General features: G+C 41.7%; 1 protein-coding gene across 1 annotated transcript in view; it reads left to right on the top strand.

Moving 5' to 3' along the window:
* The window catches only part of CUBN (cubilin), a 277,528-nt gene that overhangs the window by 28,263 nt on the left and 227,692 nt on the right, over nt 1–21,573 (top strand). Inside the window, exons 14-17 of the mRNA XM_056114630.1 lie at nt 18–252; nt 2,375–2,556; nt 4,914–5,076; nt 6,385–6,572. Coding sequence (XP_055970605.1) covers nt 18–252; nt 2,375–2,556; nt 4,914–5,076; nt 6,385–6,572 — 768 coding nt within the window. The remainder of the gene's footprint in view (nt 1–17; nt 253–2,374; nt 2,557–4,913; nt 5,077–6,384; nt 6,573–21,573) is intronic.

Here is a 21,573-nt window from a genome sequence, read left to right as displayed (position 1 = left end):
TCACCTTTATTTTGCAGGTGCTGCGTGTCACTTTCACCCTTTTCCAGCTGGAATCTGCGACCAACTGTCCACGCGAGTTTCTTCAGATCTACGACGGGGAATCCTCGGCCGCCTACCAGCTCGGGAGGTTCTGTGGCACCCAGCAGCCCCAGCCCATCCTCAGCAGTGACAATGCACTCTACTTCCACTTTTATTCAGAGCACTTGAGTAACGGGAGAGGCTTCACGGTCCGGTGGGAGTCCCGTCAACCAGGTACATGTCAGATGGAGAACGACAGAGCTACATGTGGTGGGACCGAGTCTTCTTGGTCACCATGGGAATTCTTTGAGTCCACTGAACACTAGCTGCTGAGTGTTTCCGTCATCTATAGTGTTTTTTTATGGTCACGGTTCAGTCACGGTTCTCCCATTGTTCATCGATTTGCTCGAGTGGGCCCAGTAACATCTCCATTATGAGACTTGTTGTTACTGTGCTTGGCATAACGAATACGTCACGGGTAGCTTGCCGGGCTCTGCCATACGGGTGAGATACTAAAATTATGATTTTTATTTTGTAGTGCAGAAAGCTTTATCCAGGCACACTGAGCCACACACCCAGCCGTTATTTGGGAACCAGGTGCAGAATACTTGGGGCCACTCCCGGAAGTGCATGAGGTTGCTTATGGCTCATGCATGCGAGCATGCATGCCTATCCTTGATGCCACCTCCCTGGACCCCAACTTTCCTGCCCCCCACTTCTAGTGGTCTTTAAACATTCAAATATATATTTTTTAAAAATTGGCTTATTTTCATTATAGTTTTGGTAATATGGTTACAATTGCCTTAATGTTTCTGACATTGATATGCAAAAGTTATTACACCCCCCTACTCCCAAAGTGCCATCCTACATTGCCTCTAATTCACCTCTTTATTCCCCCTACCCCCTAATTATTTTAAGTCAGATAAATTCACAATGAATGTGAGTTTGATTCAGTGTGCAGAGATACTACTACTACTACTACTACTACTACTACTACTACTACTACTACGTACTACTACTAACTTGAACTACATGGATGGGCTCATAATGAAATTTCCTAATAGCATTTGTAGACGTTTTGCAGTGAATGGCTGCCATATGGGTGAAACCCTGTCTACTCCCTCACTTAGTGCTCTTCATCTTCCTTCACCAGACTGGGAAACTTACTGGATAATTGGCTTGATCATTGCTGTAGCTTTGTTTATAATGCTCTGCTTCGATTACTTTTCTACTTTAGAAATTTGAAACATGTAAAGTTGTTGAGAGTTGCAGAGAGATAGCTCAATAGACCAAGCACATGCAGAAAAGAGCTGACAGAAGTGAGACTGTGCCCCAGTCACGGCTCTGGAGTACCCCGCAAATACCATCTGGTGTGGCCCCAGAACAGGACAAAACAGAAAGTGGAGAGAGCAGTATAATAAGCCTCTAATTCATTCATCAATAAATCTGTTTCTGAAATAGCTCATCTTTTTATTGGTCTATCTTTATCCTTCTGCCACATTAACTTAACAACTGAAGCTTGAAATCTGGTAGTGTACATTCTCAGTTTTTGAAATCATATGCCAGATCCTCTACATTTGCATGTTCATTTTGGAATCAGCTTAATAATTTTTCTCAACAGCCTGCAGGGATATTGTTGGTATTGCTCTGACTCAATAATCAACTTGGGGAAAATCACTTCTTAAGGATATTGACCCTGTCATTCCATCAATTTAATATAAATTTAACCTTCTTTTCATTTTATCTTTCCACTGGTTTATAGATTTAATGTCCAATTATTCTGCATCTCTGTTTTTTTCCCCTAAATATTTGCTATTCTGTGCTCTCTTAAGTGATACTGTTTTTCTAAAATGGGTTGCATCGACAAGATTTTGGAGTGATTTTCATAAAGGCCACCTCAGAGCCCAGTGATGCTCGTCCAGCTGGGGGGCCTTGAGGGTTCGGTGTCTGACCCACACCCAGGGTAAGGTGCTGCCTGGCCTGTGATTTAGCACTTGAACTATCTCACTGGCCTTGGGTTTCTGAACTTTTAGAGTTAAAATGTAGAATTCATCTCCCTCAAAGTAAAAAGAATGAATCTATCATCTCATTAGTCATCTTCATGGCTCTGCATTTTCAATCCTGTCTCTGTATAATCACATAGTCACAGAGCTCCACGCATGGACGATCCATTCGTTTATCTGTTGCCACTTCTGGATTTATAACTATCAAACTGGAAAACTCAAAAACCTTGTTTGCTTTAGAGGGTGCTCATCATTTCAACAAATGGCTCCTCATGGCAAGATCTATGATGATACTACAAGAGTCATAGCTTGTATACAAATGTAAAGTTATCTTTATTTCCTTCTGATTCTAGAGTGCGGAGGTGTACTGACTGGTACTTATGGTTCTATCATCTCTCCGGGCTATCCTGGAAGCTATCCGCCTGGAAGAGATTGCATTTGGAAAGTGGTAACTCCTCCTGACCTTCTGATAACGTTTACTTTTGGAACCTTGAGTCTGGAACACCACGATGATTGCAGCAAAGATTATCTTGAGGTGAGCAATTGCCTGTAGATAGAATTTGCCTCAACAAGGTGGAGAACTTCGGGGACTGGGATTCTGGGATGCCCATTAAGACCTCAGTGTATGAGCAAATGTTTGGAGGTGTTCTTCAGAGACAGCCAACCTCTCCATCTTGTTAACTCCCTATTTCCAATCCTGTCAGCTTCTGGCCTCTGGAAAACAGACTGCTTCATCTTTTCCTGACATTTCCGGGAAGCCCTACCCCCTGAAACAGAATTAATGAAGAATTAATGACGCAAATCTTCCGTAAATTCAAATTTTAGTTGCTTGTGGTAAACTGATGCAGTGTTTTAGAAGTTTACTAAAATGTTCCAGGAAGAAAATACCTTACTATCAGTTAGCTGGTGGAAGGTATTCTTGAAAGGGGAATCTCACTCACAGACATGGATATACTGAGAAGATTTAGCTTACATTCCTTCGACCTACCATTGATAAAATAATTTTTATAAAATAAGGAGGGACAAAATCCTTTGGTATTCAAATGCCATAAGCCTATACAATTGTTGCTCTCTGTTGAGTTCTATGTTGTTTCTGTCCTAGCACCATAAATCTTAGTAGCCCTTGCAGGGGTGCTAGGAGACAATATGCTTTTCCAAGTCCATTAGACAGCAGAATGTGATGGAATTATTCATAAGGGGGGAAGGGTATGCCTGTCAAATGGGCATCTTCAAAGGTAAAGTCATTAGTAATTTAGCAGTTATAATGGATTGGAAACCTCTGGGAGTGTTTGCTTCTCCCTAGGAAACTTCAGCAACACAACCTTTATTTCTTTAGGTTTCTGGCCATACTCAGCAGTGCTCAGGAGCTACTCCTGTGACTGTGCATGGGAATTGCTCCCAGTGGTGCTTGTGGACCATTTGGTGTTGGAGGAGATCAAGCCTGAGTCCCAGCACGCAAAGCATGCGTTCAGCCCTTTTGGCTCTCTCTACCCAAAGATAATCTTTTGAATATTAACATTAAGGTGAACTTATTTGAAATTAATTCTCAATAAATTCCACCAAATTAAAATGAGAAGCTTTTATGCTTCCTATATATTAATTTATATACATAGATAATAGAAAACATCCATCACTTTAAAAATATTAAAATACATCTAGTTTCTCAGCTAATTATAATAGTTGAAGGAACCAGTGACATTTAGGAATAAAGTAATGCTCCAATGTATAAGTTTTTGCCATGGGAAAAAGTAATTTGAGCAGCCAGCATTGGCTATATTAGAACATTATTTGGTCCATTGATGCCTTGGAGTTCTATATCGGGGGAATTTGCAGTTACGACACAGTTATACAAAGGTGGCATGATGATTTAACAGATTAAAAACCAATGAATTAAAAAGATCTAAGGTCATGCCATCAGTATTGTGGTACTCAATTACTGCTCAATCTATCAGTTTACAAATATGTAATTTAAGTGTGCTATACAGTCTTTACTTCCCCTTTCCCTCTTTTACTGCCTTTCAGATTCACTAAGGATTTCTCAATAATGAAAACACATTTTAAAAGAAGAAAAAAGGGGAAAGTTTAACTTCCTCAATTCGTTCATCCATTGTTCAGTCCCTTTTTTGAAGGGAGATGCCTGCGAGAGGGTTGGAGGTGGTGGGGAGGTCCATGGGATGTTTGGAATCATGCCTGAGGCTCCCACAGAGTTCCAGCCCCAAAACCACCTCACCCACCCTAAGCTGTCTTTTGTCCCTCCCACTCTGAATTCACACCTTCTCCTCCTTACATCCTCCTGACAGCCAGGGGCAAGCTGTGTCTCAGTTGCCTTTACTGGAACTCTCTGTCTTCTACCTTCTCTCTAGACATTCATTGTCTTCTCCATCATTAGGAAGTCACCATTTCAAAACAAACAATCTGGGGATTAGAGACCTAGGAAAGAGAAAAGTGAGATCAGAAACATCACGAGAAAATAAAAAAAAAAAAGTCAAGGTGTGCATGGACCTGGAGTTGATGTAATGCTGGAGATAAGACATACAGGGTGAGGGGGAGAGGCCCGTCTCTCCCATCCCCTACACCAGACACCTCCAAACATGCAACCATAAGCCCTCCAGCGCCACTGCTGAAAGGGCAGCATTTCTGTAGTTAACATGAAGGATGACTTGATTTGTCAACATCTGGCCGCTTCTATTTTGCTTCATTTCAGCGGGAGGCCACACCCAGTGGTGCACAGGGTCTCTTCCTGTCTCTGTGCTCGGGGGTGTCCCCTCGTGGTGCTCGGAGGGGTTCACAGGTGGTGCTGGGAATTCAACCCGGGTCGGCCACCAGCAAGGCAAGAGCTTTACCTGCTAGACTCTCTCTCCTGAATCTTAACTGTCTGTTCATTTGGGGTAGATCCGAGATGGTCCTTTGAAGCAGGACCCTGTCCTTGGGACATTCTGCAGCAGTCTCTCCCCGCCACCTCTCCGCACTACCGGTCCCTTTGCCAGAGTTCATTTCCATTCCGACAAGCAGATCAACGACCGTGGCTTTCACATCACCTACTTAACGTCACCGAGTAAGTCGCCTGGTATTGGGGCTTCTTGTGAATGTGGAGGACAGTATCGGGTTTTACACTGTTGGATGGCTTAATGTGTGGCTGCAAGTGATTTACTTTCTTAGGGGAGTCATTTGTCTTTATAAATATTTTGTCATAGCGATGTACTGGACTTTTTCATTCTCTTCCCTTTTTTCTGTTGTTTATGCTCCAATGCTCCTCAACCCCTGAATTAAAGGATCTACTCCACATTGTATGTATGTATGTGTATATATATATATGTATGTATATCACTTTAAATAATCAAATACTATAAAATATAAAATAAATAATCCAGTCATTAGTTCCCTGCTGGTTCTTCTGTGCTCTGCCATATGAGGTGTTCAAGAGAGAACTAGTCTCTCATAGATAGGTCAGATTTTTATCACTGTTCTGCCTTTAATTTGCACTGGTACTTGAAAACCAACAAGAACAATGAAATGCTTTATGACTTTTATTTTAGGGTTGTAGAGAATTTTGTTCATTACATACATCACCCAGATGAGAATTCACAGGGAAAAACTCTCCTTTGGGGGTTTTGTATCAGAGAACTAGCCAGACCTTTTCACTGCTCTCTCTCTCTCTCTCTCTCTGTCTTTCTCTCTCTCTCTCTCCCCTTTGACTCTGGCTGGATCTGCAGCTGATCTGCGATGTGTGCAGTCCTAATCCGTCTTTTGCGCCTAGCAGCTACCCCCTCTGCATCATGAAAACTATTCTGTATTCATTATTCATCTAATCGGATTCCTCTTTCTAGCTACATATTTCACTTGCTACTGGTATTTTATCCACTGCCTCCAATCTTTTTGGAATGTGCATAGCATAAATACACTTAAAAAGCGATTTGTAGAAGTTAAGCTGGATGTCAGTTCACATATTTCTGTATCTTTATCTTTAGGTACTATGTGGATGGCTCACAAAATTAGAGAGGCAAAGGCCTGGTTCTCTCAGGGTAGAGAAAATGGATATAGTGTGTGTGTGTGTGTGTGTGTGTGTGTGTGTGTGTGTGTGTGTTAGTAATTTGTTGTGTTGTTGTTTCTGGGCCACACCCAGTAGTGCTCAGGGCTTACTCCTGCCTCTGCACTCAGGGATCACTCACTCCTGGCAGGTTCAGGGGACCATATGGGGTCCCAGGGAATGAACTTGAGTCAGCTTCATTAAGGCAAGTGCCCTACCTGCTATACTATTTCTCTGGCTACCTGTTTGTAAATATTTTAAACTTTGGGTTCAATACTTCAGGGTTAGAGGAATGGCAATCCTTGTGATCTTTTTTTTTCTCCCCTGCTTCCCTAGGTGATTTACTTTGTGGAGGAAATTACAGTGACCCAGAGGGTCTCCTCTCTCTGGAGCTGTCGGGGCCATTCACTGACAACAGACAATGCATTTATATTATCACGCAGCCTCCAGGAGAACAGATACAGATCAACTTCACTCATGTGGTGCTGGAGAGCCTGTCTGGCAGTTCTCAGTGTCATCTCGAGGTAACTGCGGGACTCACTCACCTCAGAAGGTTTTCACTAGGTGCTTAGGTGTCTGTGGAGGCGAATCTTTAACTGCTGCTGGGCCCGCAGTGGCTGCATTAGCTCACATACGCTGAAGGTTAGGATGGAATTCCGACCCTCATGGCAGACCCACTGAACATGAGCACAGGGTTCAGCAAATCTGTGTTTTCACCAGACCCCTGCCATGACTGTGATTTAGGAATTTAAGAGCTGTTGGTTTGGAGGGCATGAAGGAGATCATCAAGTATGGTGTGAGTTCACGAGTGGGTGTGTGGCCAAGAACTGCCTCCGCAGACCTCCACAGCACAGGAACCAGGAGACGGGGACTCACGGATAGATGGTCAAAAGGGCCCATTTAATGAAGAGCTACTAGCATACTTAGAGAACATCTAAGTGGGTTCAAGGGAGAGGACTGCACATAGTTGTGATGGGTCATTTACAGAAGTAAAGCATTTCAACCAAAGCAATTCTCTTAGGGGATTTAACTCAAGGAGACACTATTCAGCAAGGACATCTATGTTACTTTTCTCTTTCCTCTTAGTTGTACATATTAAACAATTAAGTTTACTTCTTATTAGTACTTGCAATCTTTTTTATAAGTCTAGTAAGAAATATAGGTTCCAAAACTTAGTTCTCTGGGCTCCAAGGGCGAACAAGCCTTTTACATAAATCCCAGACTAACTCCTCAGGCTGGTTTAGATTTTCCTTCCCCATGTGTGTGTGTGTGGGGGGGGGGGGATCTGTCTCTTAAGTCATAATGACTTGCATCAAGACCCTGCTTATATGCTTTCTAGACTGTTCCATTTAGATGCCAGGGTAGCTTTGCCACTCATCCCCGGTCTATTCAAGGTCCACAGTGGTACCCACCTTTATGGACTGTTAGGAATTATGGCAACTGAAGCCTAAGTCAGGTAATTATGATAGATGCCTAGGAGTAGTTTTATCTGAGAGTCAATCAACTCCCAAGTTGGAGCACAGCATTAATGATCTTTCTGTGTTTAAGCAAAGAACATTGGCCTATAGTAAATAATGAAAATGTTAGAGGGGAAATAGAAAGGCAAGTAATTCATTACAAATACAAAGTCCAGAATCACTAGAAGTTTTGACCTTTGAGTAGCTAAGTCTGACTTGTGGAATTTGGTGACTAACATAAAGGAAAAGTTAGAGATAAACTTGGGGGATTAGGGGTGCTCGCAAGAGCACTGTAAGTTTCTCTGGTGGGAGGGAAAGGGGCAGTTCACTGATGAAGCCCAAAACACTTAGGATTAATATCCAGCAGTAGAAAGATAGAGGTATATGGAGAAATGAGAGACTGGGGAAGGACGAACCTGAGAACTCAGACTAGAAACTCCCTGTTGTGCTAAATTAAAGGCTATAAACTGAAACCTAGTAACTCAGGTGAAAGCAGAGAAGTGCAGGCATAGGCTCTGTGAGAGAGAGAGTGGATTTCCCAGGATGGTTTGCTATGTTTGGGGCCACACCTAGCAGTTCCCTGTAACTGGGGGTCACTCCCAGCATGCCCTGCGCCTTAGCACTTTGAGTTATCCTTCAGCCCCTCCAGGATTAGGGGTGCTCGCAAGAATTATCTCCAGGATAATTCTATATTGAGAAAACTTAACCTGGAGAAGTCAGAGGATTTTCTCAGGAGAAAGTAGTCAATTGGAGAGGGTTAAATTAAACACTGAATAGCTCTTATTGGAAAGTTCAGGGTTTTGGGTTTTTTTTCTCCTCCAGTCATTAGCCCTGCCTGTTTGCTTTCTGAAAATTAATTTTGATTTAAGTACATGGAATGAGTGTAATAAGGAGAATATTTGAAACAAAAGGGTGGATTTGGTTTGCCCCGCCTGGCATTCCTTTTGCTTAATTATTGGTCAAGGCACAAACCTAATTTTTGTTGGATACAAGCATTTTATGAGAACTCAGAGGCATTTACAACTTTGTTTTGCATGTAAGTTAGAGGAATTTGTTTTTCCAGTAAAAACCTATCCAACCTCGGGGCTGGAGCAAAAGCACAGCGGGTAGGGCATTTGCCATGCACATGGCCGACCTGGGTTCGATTCCCAGCATCCCATATGGTCCCCCAAGCACCACCAGGAATAATTCCTGAGTGTAGAGCCAGGAGTAACTCCTGAGCATTGCTGGGTGTGACCCAAAAAGCAAAAATAAATAAATAAATAAATAAATAAACCTATCCAACCTCTGTCCATCTTTTCTCCTTTACTGCAATGTGGAGCCATAGAATTTTAGCAGAAGATTGAGCTATGAACTGAGCTACAGAACAGTCTTTTTTAATCCAAAGGTTTTGTTTTTCTAAAAATCTCACATGGTTAGGGGAGAATATATATCAAATCATGTTTTCTAAAGTCTCTCATAACCTATATCATAGTTTTGCAAAACAATTTTAGATAATTTATTTTGTGAATAGTAGCAATAGCTCAGATTAAATATCAGTTAACTTTTATACTTTGAAATGCTCTAAGTAGATATTAGTTACTGACTTCTTATTTTCTGTGATGCATGGTATGTGCTTTATGTGAAACAGTTCATTAAATATTTATTATTATTATTAAAATAAAAGTCATTGTTATTCCTATTTTTGATATTAGGAAACCAAAACCCTGAAAAGTTGTTTCTTGTCCTTAGGTACAAGTTTTGGGAGCAGAGTTGGGAATTGAATTGAGTAGTTCTATGTTATGCAGAGAAACACAATCAAAGGCGGGGCTGTGACTTCAAGGCTATGCTTCTTTAGGGAGGAAGTATCAGTGAATTATCCAACACCAAGCCTGACTCCCTGGTTTTAGGAGGAGAACATGGAAGCAGCCAGGCATGCTGTTTTTCTCAGACAGGCCAAATTGCAATTCTGTTTTTGAGGGAAATGTGTCACCCATTTTGTAGTTTTATACTAGTACTTCTACTGGCCACAGAAGGTCTGGCTGTCCGGTGCGCTGTAATGGGGCTGGAGAGATAGTCAGGGAGGCATGGCACCCACTTTGCTCGAAGCCTACTTCAGTGCAGTCCCCAACACCACGTATGGCCCCTCGAGTCTGGCCAGGAATGATTCCTGAGCACAGAGCTGGGGGGAATAAGTCTTGAATAACTATTGGGTATGGCCCCAACACAAAACTAGATCGAAAAGGTACACTGTGATGGAATTGTCATCAGAGTCACATGGCTTCCGTGAAATTGTTCTGCAAAGTTATCAGAAAGAATATCGCAAAACCGGTGGTGAAAGATTTAACTTTGTACAGCAGAATGGCAGAATGTTTTGTAGCCAAAATGGAACCAGAATAAATTCCTCTAAGTTCTTATTTTAGTTCATTTGATATCAGTGCAACCCTGGATTATTCTTGATGTTTTATTTCATACCTTGCTCCCTCCAACCTTTGTGAGGGTTTATCAAAGAACTTAAGATCAAAGAATCTGGGAGAACTGAAAACATGGCATAACCTCAGTCAAAATCCCAACGCCTGCTTGAATGCACTCTGGTCAGAGACAGGATGGCGTTTTGACCTTGGCACCCACATTGTAACATGCAAACACACACACACACACACACACACACACACACACACGTTCTTCACTAAGTTTCTGAGAAGGGCTGGTGAGAGAAACAAATGAAAGAACTCCATTACCAGAAGGGCAGGTCACAAATAGTGATTTGAATAATTGAACAGATTTTCCCCTTATAGCCTTGGCCATTCTAAGGGAACTCAGCTGATTGATTTGTAGAATTTGAGCACTGGCAAAAGCCTCAGCGGTCATTGCCTCTAACTTCTTAATTGAACAGATGAGGAAATTGAGGCCACAAAGGTCAAACTTTAGCCATGTCAGAGCAGTTCTCGGAGGTACCTAATGGAAACCTAATACAATCATTGGCTTATAGAAAAGTTTTTGCCATTGAATTCTCTCTGTCTCTTGAGAAGATTGAAAAATGAAATTGGGGAAAAGTACATTCACTTCTCTTTGTGTCCTTCAGACTGAGCATGAGAATAAGTATAGTGGGCCCAAATTCAGATGACATGATCATGGCTCAGTATTTTACTACTCAACGTGGTGATTTCATTTTCAAAGCTGTTCCCGAAACAAAGAGATGAAAAGAATGTTGTCCATTTAGGTACAGTGGTGCCTGCCACTTGAGAGAGAGACCACTCCAAATTTTGTAAAGAATGAAGAACCAAAATGGCATCCTAGAGGATGACCCTCACTGTAGAGAGATGGTAATAATAGGAGTTGTATTTTGAGTGCGAATAGGTGTGCTTCTTTTGAGAGTGAATAGAACTTCTTAGGCTCTTTAAGTCTTTACAAGAACATGTGAATGTTCTTGTAAATGAAGTCGGGAGTCATGATCTAGAATATCGCTTCCACTTCGAGTTCGGTTTTGAGATGTCTTTTGATCAGTAAGAGAGCTTCATAAACATTTGTTTGAGAATAAAATTTAACTGCAAAAGATCATATTGCCCAAACCCATTGAATATATCTTTCTTTTTCTTTCCTTCTAAACACACACGAAATGTATTCATTCTTAGATGTGTAGACCCCTCTCAAATAAATTTTCTGCTTCCTAAAATGAGCATTGTTCATGGGTGACATGATGGCGAATGCAACGAAAGAAGGAGTTCAGGAGGAACAGACCAACTTTTCATTCATCTGTTTCATTTGAAGCTTGTCAGTGATCTAGAACAGCATAATGAGTGTGATATCAGCCTATTTCCAGAATAAGAAGCAGCACTTTTCATTAACATTTCATAAGTGATTTCAGCCCTCCGAATTCTGAATGAAGGATACATGAGGTAGTGATGAAAGTTTAATTTCCCATTCCAGGAAATGCAAGTAATAAAGTGAGTAGTAAATTCAGAAATCTAAATGATGCTAGGGCCAAGGCTAGATATAACCAATGACAGGAAATGAATAAAATTTGTTGACCCCACCACATCTTCTGCTCAACTCCATATCTTCTGTCCTTCTCCTGTCACTTGAGACTTTGCAGGGTGCAAAGGGAATGTTAGGAGAGAAACTGATAAGGGAAGTTGCCAAGAGGGGAGCCTTCTGGGGAAATAGGAGCTTCTGGGGAGTAGTAGTTCCTTCCTAGATTCAAAGAGCAAAAGCAATGGGTGGCATAGGAGAGTTGTAGACCCCAAGTGCTAAGATAGGAAGGAGCAACTTTGGCATCTGCAATCAAGGGAGTGGATCCCTCCTAAAGGCTTCATTGCATAGCAGATGAGTTTTGTTTTTGGTTTTGTAAACCAAACCAGAGTCAATAAAGCAGAACTTGTTCATGCATCTCTTCATAGTGCAAACTGGTAGAAATTACTGATTTTTTTTAATGTCTAACTACTTGTCACTGTCACTGTCACTGTTCTCCTGTTGTTCATCAATTTGCTCGAGCGGGCCCAGTAACATTGTGAGACTTGTTGTTACTGTGTTTGGCATATCCAATACGTCATGGGTAGCTTGTCAGGCTTTGCCGTGAGGGTGAGATACTCTCGGTTGCTTGCTGGGCTCTCTGAGGGGGCGGAAGAATCGAACTCAGATCAACTGGGTTGGCCATGTGCAAGGCAAACACCTTACCCGCTGTGCTATCACTCCTACTTGTACATCTCTAAATTCCTAAATAATTCTTGGGTTCTATATATAAAATGAAATGAAAGACTATGTCGACAGGATAAAATTCGACTCCCAGATAAAATCTTAAACAATGTTGAAGAAAGAACTAAAGAAATGAGCAAAGCGAGAGGATCCAATGAGCCTGATCTCTGGAAGTCTGATTTTCCTCTAGCCTTTCACCACATTGTCCCTCCTTTCTTCCCTCTGCTCCCCCTTGCCCTCAGATGAGCCCTGCCCTATGCTGCACCCCTCAGATAAAATCATGTTTGCTGAGGACCTGTCTGCTCTCAGCTGGGCACCGAGCTGCGCAGCTTCCGTCTTGAGCTTGCTCACTTGGGCCTCTGACTTTTGGTGTGGATGAGCACGTTAGCTTCCCTCACACAGACAGATTGAGTCTCATGGCCGGGATCCATGGTGCAAGTCTCTCCCTTTTAAAGCCAGTAAAACCTCTGAACACTGGTGTCAGAAAGTTGCTGCAGTAAGCAATATACCAAAAGAGGCTGAAGGATTATTTTTAGTGAAAACATCATAAAACAAACAAACACTATCCTCCCATTGTTCATAAATTTGCTCTAGCGGGCCCAGTAACGTCTCCATTTTGAGACTTGTTGTTACTGTGTTTGGCATATTGAATATATGTGGGCGAGATACTCTCAGTAGCTTGCCGGGCTCTCTGAAAGGGGCAGAGGAATCGAACCCAGCTCAGCCAGGCCGACTGTGCGCAAGGCAAATGCCCTACAGCTGTGCTAAGACTTTTGAAATTAATTTCAGTTTGGAGAAGTATCTTTTTAGAAATTGCAGTTAAAAAAAGAAAGAGAGAGAGAGAGAGAGAGAGAGAGAGAGAGATATGAGATTGTATTCTCACACATACCGTGTTTTGGCTTGGGCAGGAAATAGTAGCACTGGGCTGCTTTCTTGCTCTCTTCTCATCTACACGCTTTGGCCCCCATTCTGCTGCTTGTAGTGAAGTGGTCCCATAGACTCTAGTGGAGGAGCTCTAAACGTTGCCTTAGTGGATCCTGGAGAGAAGACTAGGATGGAAGACACCCCAGGGGCTGCAGTTGGAAGGGACCAATAGAATGTGTCCTTCCTTCCTAAGAAGGAGTCATGGAGGTCACCAACCCGCAGACATGGTGAGAGGGAGAACAGGGAGCAAGAGGAAGCTAAAATCAGCATCACTCAAGAATCTTTCCAACCAGTCAGCCAGAGAGAGAAAAGGGCTGGTACTTTTCCAGTACAAATAAAAATCCTCTTGCCTAGAGCAACTCCATTCTCAAAGGCAAGGTATTCAACATTTGTAAGCCTTCATTTCTCAGCCATCCTGGGCCAGTGGTATTATTTCCTCAGAAGAATGAAAAGTTGTTACTTCATTTGTCCATTATCTAAATTTTTGTTTTTGCTACACCCATCTTTGTTCGGGGCTTACTCTTGGCTCTGTACTCAGAGATCACACTTGGCAGGCTTGGGGGCTAAGTTTGGGGGGGGCTGAAGATGAAGCCTAGGTTGCTTGGCCCCATTATCTAAATCTTTATCACACAACTTTGGTGCCAGAACTGTGCCAGGGACTGAGTGTGTAAAACTGATCTTAATGAAGTAGGCACACGATTCTGTAATGTCAAGTTGGGAAAAGTATCAGGAAGGAGTGAAACAGAAATCAAGGGGAAAATCACTGACTCTCAGACTTCAGGGACAAGAGGCGTGGGTCTCTGCAAAGCATGTCCAGTTTGGAGGAGAGGGAGCAGGAATGCAGACCGGAGACAGGGAGGATTCTGGGGAAAGACTGAATTGAGAAAAAAAAAAGACGAGTCAGAAAATTCTTGATGAACTCAAAGAAGAGAATAGATATGTGATTGGAGTTTTGAAGAAGAGGAAAAGAAACAAGTTAGGTGGAAGCTAGATCTGGAGATCAGGAATTTACATGGACTAAATGAAGAGGGAAAGTGGCTGGCACAGCAGTGAGTGGGTGTCAGAAAGGGACATGGTGAGGGTCTGATGGTGATGATGATGACGATGATGATGACGATGATGATGATGATGATGATGATGATGATGTTGATGATTATGTGATGATGATGGAGGAGAGGCAGGAGGGAAGCAGCACACCCACTGGGGTTTAGGGTTTAGGAGGAGCACATCTAAATACACATCTAAAGAGACAAGTCTTCCTGATTTGAGAGCAGCAGATTGAAAAGCTGGACAAAGGCGAAATTCCCTCTCCTAATAAAGTGTCAGAATGAGTACTGATCATCAGACACAGAAACGCTTGCCAGTTATAACTGTGACATCTTGAAGTGCAGCTTCTCTTCTGTCTTGCCCTTTTGTTCTTATCCTCTTATTTCTAGTAGGATACCGTGTCCGTCTGGCTCACCCAGGTCAACTCAAGCTCATTCTCAGGATGCTGTCTTTATGTAGCGAAGGGGCATTTCAGCCTGAAGCTCACTTCCCAGGAGTCACTCTCTGTAGGATGGGGCGCTGCCTTCAGCCCTCTGTTGGGCCAAGCCAGTACATTGGATTTGCTTTGGACTCAAGGCAATACAGAACAGGAGTTTTGAAGCTGTTATGTGAAACCAAATCTGGACACACTTGTTTATATCAACAAGTAAAGACATGTTTTGAAACTCTAGCCCTTCCAGATGTTTAATTAACGTCATGGCTGACTGACACTGAGTGAGAGCCTTGAGTCTCCCTTGACTACCATTGAGATGGTCTTAGTATTTGTCCTCCTGCAGGTACCCACTCCTTTGGTAGAACCCTTGGGTTTTCTAAAACTTTGTTTTCTAAAACCACTTTGATGAGTGGTTTTCTCTTCAGGAACTATTTCAATAGGATGAGTGAAGCTCAGAAACCACTTTGGCTAGTCCAGACATGGGACATTTGTGCTCATAGCTTCTATATGAAGTTTCTGGGTTCAAACAATCATTCTGTGCTGAGTGACTAAGGCAGTCCACTGAAAGCCTGGGCTTGGTGTGTGGAACACCAGCATTCTGAGATGGCCTGTGTCATTTCTTTGACCATATGATCCATTTACACAGAATGGATTTCACGTGACTTTTTAAGAAAGTGTCCAGAGTGTGGTGTCACATGACTTCTTAAGAAAAACTCTTAACCAAGAGTTAAAAACTCTTAACCAGCGCTGGCTGGATTCCGACATGAGTTATTTTTCACTAGATTCTACTGCAGTAGCTAATACTGACTAATAATACAACAAATTAAAAAATGATGACAAAGAACCAGAGAGCTATCTTAATGGGCTGAAGCATATGATTTGCATGCCAAGATCCCAAATGTGGCCTCTGGTGCTCTATGGCTTTGCACTCAGGAATTACTCCTGGCAGTGCTTGGGAGACCATATGGGATGCTGGGAATTGAACCCAGGTTGGCCACATGCAAGACAAATGCCCTACTCGCTGTGCTATCGCTCTAGCCCCTACTTTATTCTCTTAAGCAAGGGGGCATGAAGACCTGGGGAAGCTGTGATCCATGCCAGTCCACAGTCACAAGGGAAAGAGACAAGGCACTAGAGTAGAGGACAGATGAAGCCTAAATCTCACGTCCCAGAATATTAAATGCAGGGTGTCCCAAAAAAGTGTCTGGGGTCACTTGAGAGCATTTGATAATACTGCTTTAGAACATTTTCCAAAAATGTTGTAGTTATCCCTGTCTGGGATCCGGGAAGAATATAGACTTTCAGAATTAATGAGGTTTCATTTCCAGAGAGAGAAGGCGGGAAAATGAAGCCAAAATCAATTGTACCTTCTAGGTTTAGGGCCCTCAAGCCCTGCAAGTTCCTCTTAAAACATTTGGACTGCAGCAGCCTTTCTCCTTGCTAAAGTCCTTGAATTTTATTAGTGAGGCCCTGGGGAACGGCCCACTCAAGACTGCCTCGATGCTAGTGGACTGTTTTTCTTCTTTCTTGTCATCTTCTAATGGGCAAAAGAGAAAAGCAAGACTATAATCTCAGCAAACGCAAAACGGGACCCTGGAGGATCAGAGAGCAGGAAGATCTCTTTCTTGCTCTGGATTTCTTGCTTTCTGACTTCCAAAAACTGTAGTTTGTCTGCATTTCCAACCCAAACTGAGCTGTCAAAGGCCCCTGAACACTAGCCAATCAGCATGCTCTTGCCAATTCCTACTTGCAGAATTCCACATCAGACACACATGCTACAGATATTCTCTCCTCTCAGAGATCTGTTTAGTTGGAGAGAAATTTAGCACAGCTATGATAGCATGCAAAATTAGGAGTTTTTTTTCCTCCCATCAAAAGAATAGTGCCAATCAGTGGAGCAGCATATGATTTTTGAATGTCCCTGCAAAATTCTATCAGATAGCTGTTCCCTGATTGATGTGATCATAATTTACTGAACCCTCTCTTTTGAGACCAGTGGGCTTTTTCCACTTCCCGAGGACACTTTGATATTATTGCTTTTGTTTCTTTGCTTGCATATTAACTGGCATTAGCTGATTTTCTTTTTTCATTTTTATTTTTAATATTTAAAAAATTTATTTATTTTTTATTAGAAACACCATGAGGTACAGTTGTAGACTTGCAAACTTTCATGCTTGGGTTTCAGTTATATGATGATCGAGTACCCATCCCTCCACCAGTGCGCATTCTCTACCACCAATGATCCTAGTAGCCCTCCCACCCCCACACCCCAACCCTCAACCCCACACCACCTCTGTGGAAGAGCATTCCCTTTTGCTCACTCTTTCCTTTATGGTGTTGTAGTTTGTAATAGAGGAATTGAGTGGCCATCGTGTTCAGTCTATAGTCTACTCTCAGCACACATCTCGCATCCCGAGCGAGTCCTAAAACATACTTTACTTGATTTTCCCTTCTCTATCTGAGCTGCCTTTTCCCCCAGAATGTGCTGCTGGCTTCCAAGCCCTGGAGCAGACCTCCTGGTACTTATCTCAACTATTCTTGATTGTTCGTCTCCCATTCTGTTACTTTATATTCCCCAGATGAGTGCAGTCTTTCTATGTCTGTCCCTCTCTTTCTGGCTCATTTCACTTAACATGATACTGTCCATGTAGTACCACATGTATGTAAATTTCATGACTTCATCTTTTCTAATAGCTGCATAGTATTCCATTGTGTAGATGTACCAAAGTTTCTTTAACCAGTCATCTGTTCTCGGGCACTCAGGGTCCCCCCCCCCCCCCCCGATTTTGGCTATTGTGAATAGTGCAGCATTGAACATAGAAGTGCAAAGTACAGTTGTCATTTTTGCCTCTCCGGGATATATTCCCAGGAGTGGTATTGCTGGGTCAAATGGGAATTCAATTTCTAATTTTTGAGAATTGTTCAGACTGTTTTCCAAAAGGGCTGAACCAGTCGGCATTTCCATTAGCAGTGAAGGAGGGTTCCTTTCTCGCCACGTCCACGCCAAGACTGGTTGCTTTTGTTCTTTTGGATGTGGGCCAATCTCTATGGTGTGAGATGATATCTCATTGTTGTTTTGATCTGCATCTTCCTGATGATTAATGATGTAGAGCATTTTCTCCTGTGCCTTTTTGCCATTCGGGTTTCTTCTTTGAGAAAGTTTCTGTTCATTTCATTGCCCCAGTTTTTGATGGGGTTGGATGATTTCTTTTTGTGGAGTTCAACCAGTGCTTTGTATATCCTTGATATCAACCCCTTGTCAGATGGGTATTGGGTGAATATCCTTTCCCATTCTGTAGACTGTCTTTGTATTTTGGTCACTGTTTCTTTTGAGGTGCAGAAGCTTCTTAGTTTAAGATAGTCCCATTTGCCTATCTCTGTTTTCACTTGCTTGGCCAGTGGTGTGTCATCTTTGAAGATACCATTCGCTTCAATGTCGTGGAGGGTTTTGCCACCCTTATTTTCAATGTACCTTATGGATTCTGGCCTGATGTTGAGGTCTTTAATCCATTTTGATCTTACTTTTGTATACAGTGTTAGGTAGAGATCAGAGCCATTTTTTTTGTATGTAGCTGTCAAGTTTTGCTAGCACAATTTGTTAAAGAGGCTTTCCTTGCTTCACTTCACATTTCTTGCTCCCTTATCAAAGATTAGCTGATCATATATTTGGGGGAAGGTGTCAGTATATTCAACCCTGTTCCATTGGTCTGTGGCTCTGCCTTTGTTCCAGTACCATGCTGTTTTAATTATTACTGCTTTGTGGTAGAGTTTGAGGTTGGGGAGGTTGATTCCCCCTATTTTCTTTTCCCCAAGAATTGCTTTAGCAATTTGTGGGGGCTTATTGTTCCATATGAATTTCAGGAGGGTTTGCTCCATTTCTTTGAAGAATATCATGGGTATTGTTATAGGGATCACATTGAATTTGTACAATACTTTGGGGAGTATTGCCATTGTGACAATGTTAATTATCCTGATTCATGAACAGTGGATGTCTTTTCATTTCCTTGTGTCCTCTTTATTTTATGAAGCAGCATTTTGTAGTTTTCTTTGTACAGGTCTTTTACATCCTTAGTTAAGCTGATTCCTAGGTACTTGATTTTCTGGGGCTCAATTGTGAACGGGATTGTTTTCTTCATGTCACTTTATTCTCTTTCACTACTTGCGTATAGGAAAGCCATGGACTTTTGGGTATTGTTTTTATAGCCTGAAACTTTAATATACAAGTCTGTTGTTTCTAGGAGTTTCTTGGTAGAGGTTTTAGGGTTCTCTAAGTATAGTATCATATCATCTGCTAACACTGAGAGCTTGATTTCTTCCTTTCCTACCTGAATACCCTTAATATCTTTTTCTTGCCTAACCGCTATTGCGAGTACTTCCAGTACTATATTGAACAGCAGTGGAGAGAGTGGGCATCCTTGTCTCATTCCCGATCTTAGAGGAAAGCCTCTTAGTTTTTCCCCATTGAGGATGATGCTTGTCATAGGCTTGTGGTAGATGACTTTAACTATATTGAGAAAAGTCCCTTCTGTCCCCACTTTGGCAAGGGTTTTCATCATAAACGGGAGCTGGATCTTGTCGAATGCTTTCTCTGCATCTATTGATATGATTATATGGTTTTTATTTTTTCTTTTGTTGATATGATGGATGATATTGATTGATTTCCAGATATTAAACCATCCTGCATCCCCGGGATGAATGTCACTTGGTCATGGTGTATGACCTTATTTGATGCGTTGTTGAATTCTATTTGCTAGTATTTTGTTGAGAATCTTCGCATCTGTGTTCATCAGGGATATCAGCCTATAGTTTTCTTTTCTTGTGTTGTCTTTGTTTCCTTTTGGTATTAGAGAGATATGAGCTTCATAGAAACTGTTTGGAAGAGTTTCTGTTTTTTCAATTTCCTGGAAAAACTTGAGAAGAACTGGCTATAGGTCCTCTTTAAATGTTTGGAAAAATTCACTAGTGAATCCATCTGGACCTGGGCTTTTGTTTTGGGGAAGACTTTTGATCACAATTTCAATTTCCTTGATATTAATAGGACTATTCAGGTATTCCAGATCTTCTTGATTCAGCCTTGGGAGATTATAGGAATCCAGGAATTTATCCATTTTTTCTAGGTTCTCTTTCGTGGCATACGAACTTTTAAAGTAGTCTCTGATGATCTTTTGAATTTCTTTGGTTTCTGTTGTGATATCCCACTTCTCATTTCTGATTCGGTTTATTAGGGTTCTCTCTCTCTTTCTTTGTGAGTCTTGCTAGTGGTTTATCTATCTTGTTTATTTTCTCGACGAACCAGCTCTTGCTTTCATTGATCTTTTGGATTGTTTTTTGAGTTTCCATGTCATTGATTTCTGCTCTAAGTTTTATGATCTCTTTCCTTCTTCCTGGTTTGGGCTCCTTTTGTTGGTCCTTTTGTTGTTTATGTGGGCCCTTTCTTCTTGAAAATGCTTGCAGAACTATAAATTTTCCCCTTACCACAGCGTTAGCTGCATCCCACAGATTCTGGTAGCTCGTGTCTTCATTCTCATTTGTTTTCAGGTATCTTTTGATTTCTTCCTTGATTTCTTTCCTGATACACTCATTGATCAACATTGAGTTGTTTAATTTCCAAGTGTTTGATTTGCTTTTCTGCATCTATACATGATTAATTTCTATCTTCAGTGCATCGTGGTCTAAGAAGATAGTTGATACAATGTCTATCTTCCTGATTCTGTTGAGGTATTCTTTGTGGCCCAGCGCATGGTCTATTCTGGAAAATGTTCACTGTGCATTGGAAAAGAATGTGTATTCTTTTGGGGGAAGGTATAAAGTCCTTTATAGATCTATTAGCCCTCTGTCTTCTATTTCGTCCTTCAGAGCCATTATTTCCTTGCTGATTTTTAATCTTCTTGATATATCCAGGGGTGATAAGGCGGTGTTGAAGTCTCCAACTATTATTGTGTTGCTTGCCATGTCATTCTTAAGGTCCGTTAGCAGTTGTTGTAGGAGTTTGGCTGGTCCCTCATTGGGTGCATATACGTTTAGGAGTGTGATTTCTTCCTGCTGTACATATCCCTTGATTAATAAAAATGACCTTCACTGTCCCTTCTAATCTTTTTCAACCTGAAATCTATGTTGTCTGATACTAATAAGGTCACTCGAGCTTTTTTGAGGGGGTTGTTTTTTCTTGAAGGGTTGTTTTTCATTCTTTGATTTTGAGTCTGTGTTTGTTGTGATTGTTCAGATGTGTTTCTTGTAGACAGCAGAATGTTGGGTTCTGTCTCTGAATCCATTTTGCCACTCCGTGTCTCTTAATTGGTGAATTTAGACCATTGACATTGAGAGAGATTATTGTTATGGGGTTTTGTGTCATCTTTCTGTAAGGGTTTGTTGTGCTTGTAGGGGTTTGTCTAGTCTTACAGTAGCCCCTTTAGCCCTTCTTTTAGGTTTGGTTTTGAGTCTATGAACTTCCTGAGCTGTTGTTTATCCAGAAAATAGAGTAACGTTCTTTCAAGTTTGAGTGAGAGTTTAGCCGAATAAATTATTCTTGGTGAAGTGTTCATTTCAGTGAGTTTTTTTTTTACTATATTCCACATTGCTTGGAGGGTTTCCTCTGATAGGTCTGCTGTGAATCTAAGAGGTGCTCCTTTGTATGTGATTTCCTTCTTTGACCTTGCTACTTGCAGTATTGTGTCTCTATTAGTGGCATCCATCATTCTAACTATGATATGTCTTGGAGTGCTTTTCTTAGGGTCTCTTTTAGGTGGCACTCTTTGGGCTCCTTGAATCTGGATGTCTGCATTGTTCAGGTCTGGGAACTTTTAGCAGTGATTTGTTTAACTGTGGCTTTTTCATTGGGACTGTTTCCCTGACCTTCTGCTATTCCAATGATTCTAATGTTGTTCCTCTAGGAATCATCCCCTAGAACTCTGATTCGCTCTAGAGCTATTTTGAGGTCTCTTGCCATTATTTGTTGTTGCCTGTAGGCTTCGTGCAGCTGATCTTCCATCT

The sequence above is a fragment of the Sorex fumeus genome, unplaced genomic scaffold (genome assembly GCF_029834395.1).
Source record: "Sorex fumeus unplaced genomic scaffold, SorFum_2.1 ptg000026l, whole genome shotgun sequence".
NCBI classification, from domain to species: domain Eukaryota; kingdom Metazoa; phylum Chordata; class Mammalia; order Eulipotyphla; family Soricidae; genus Sorex; species Sorex fumeus.
This window is presented reverse-complemented; position numbering and strand designations above follow the sequence as displayed.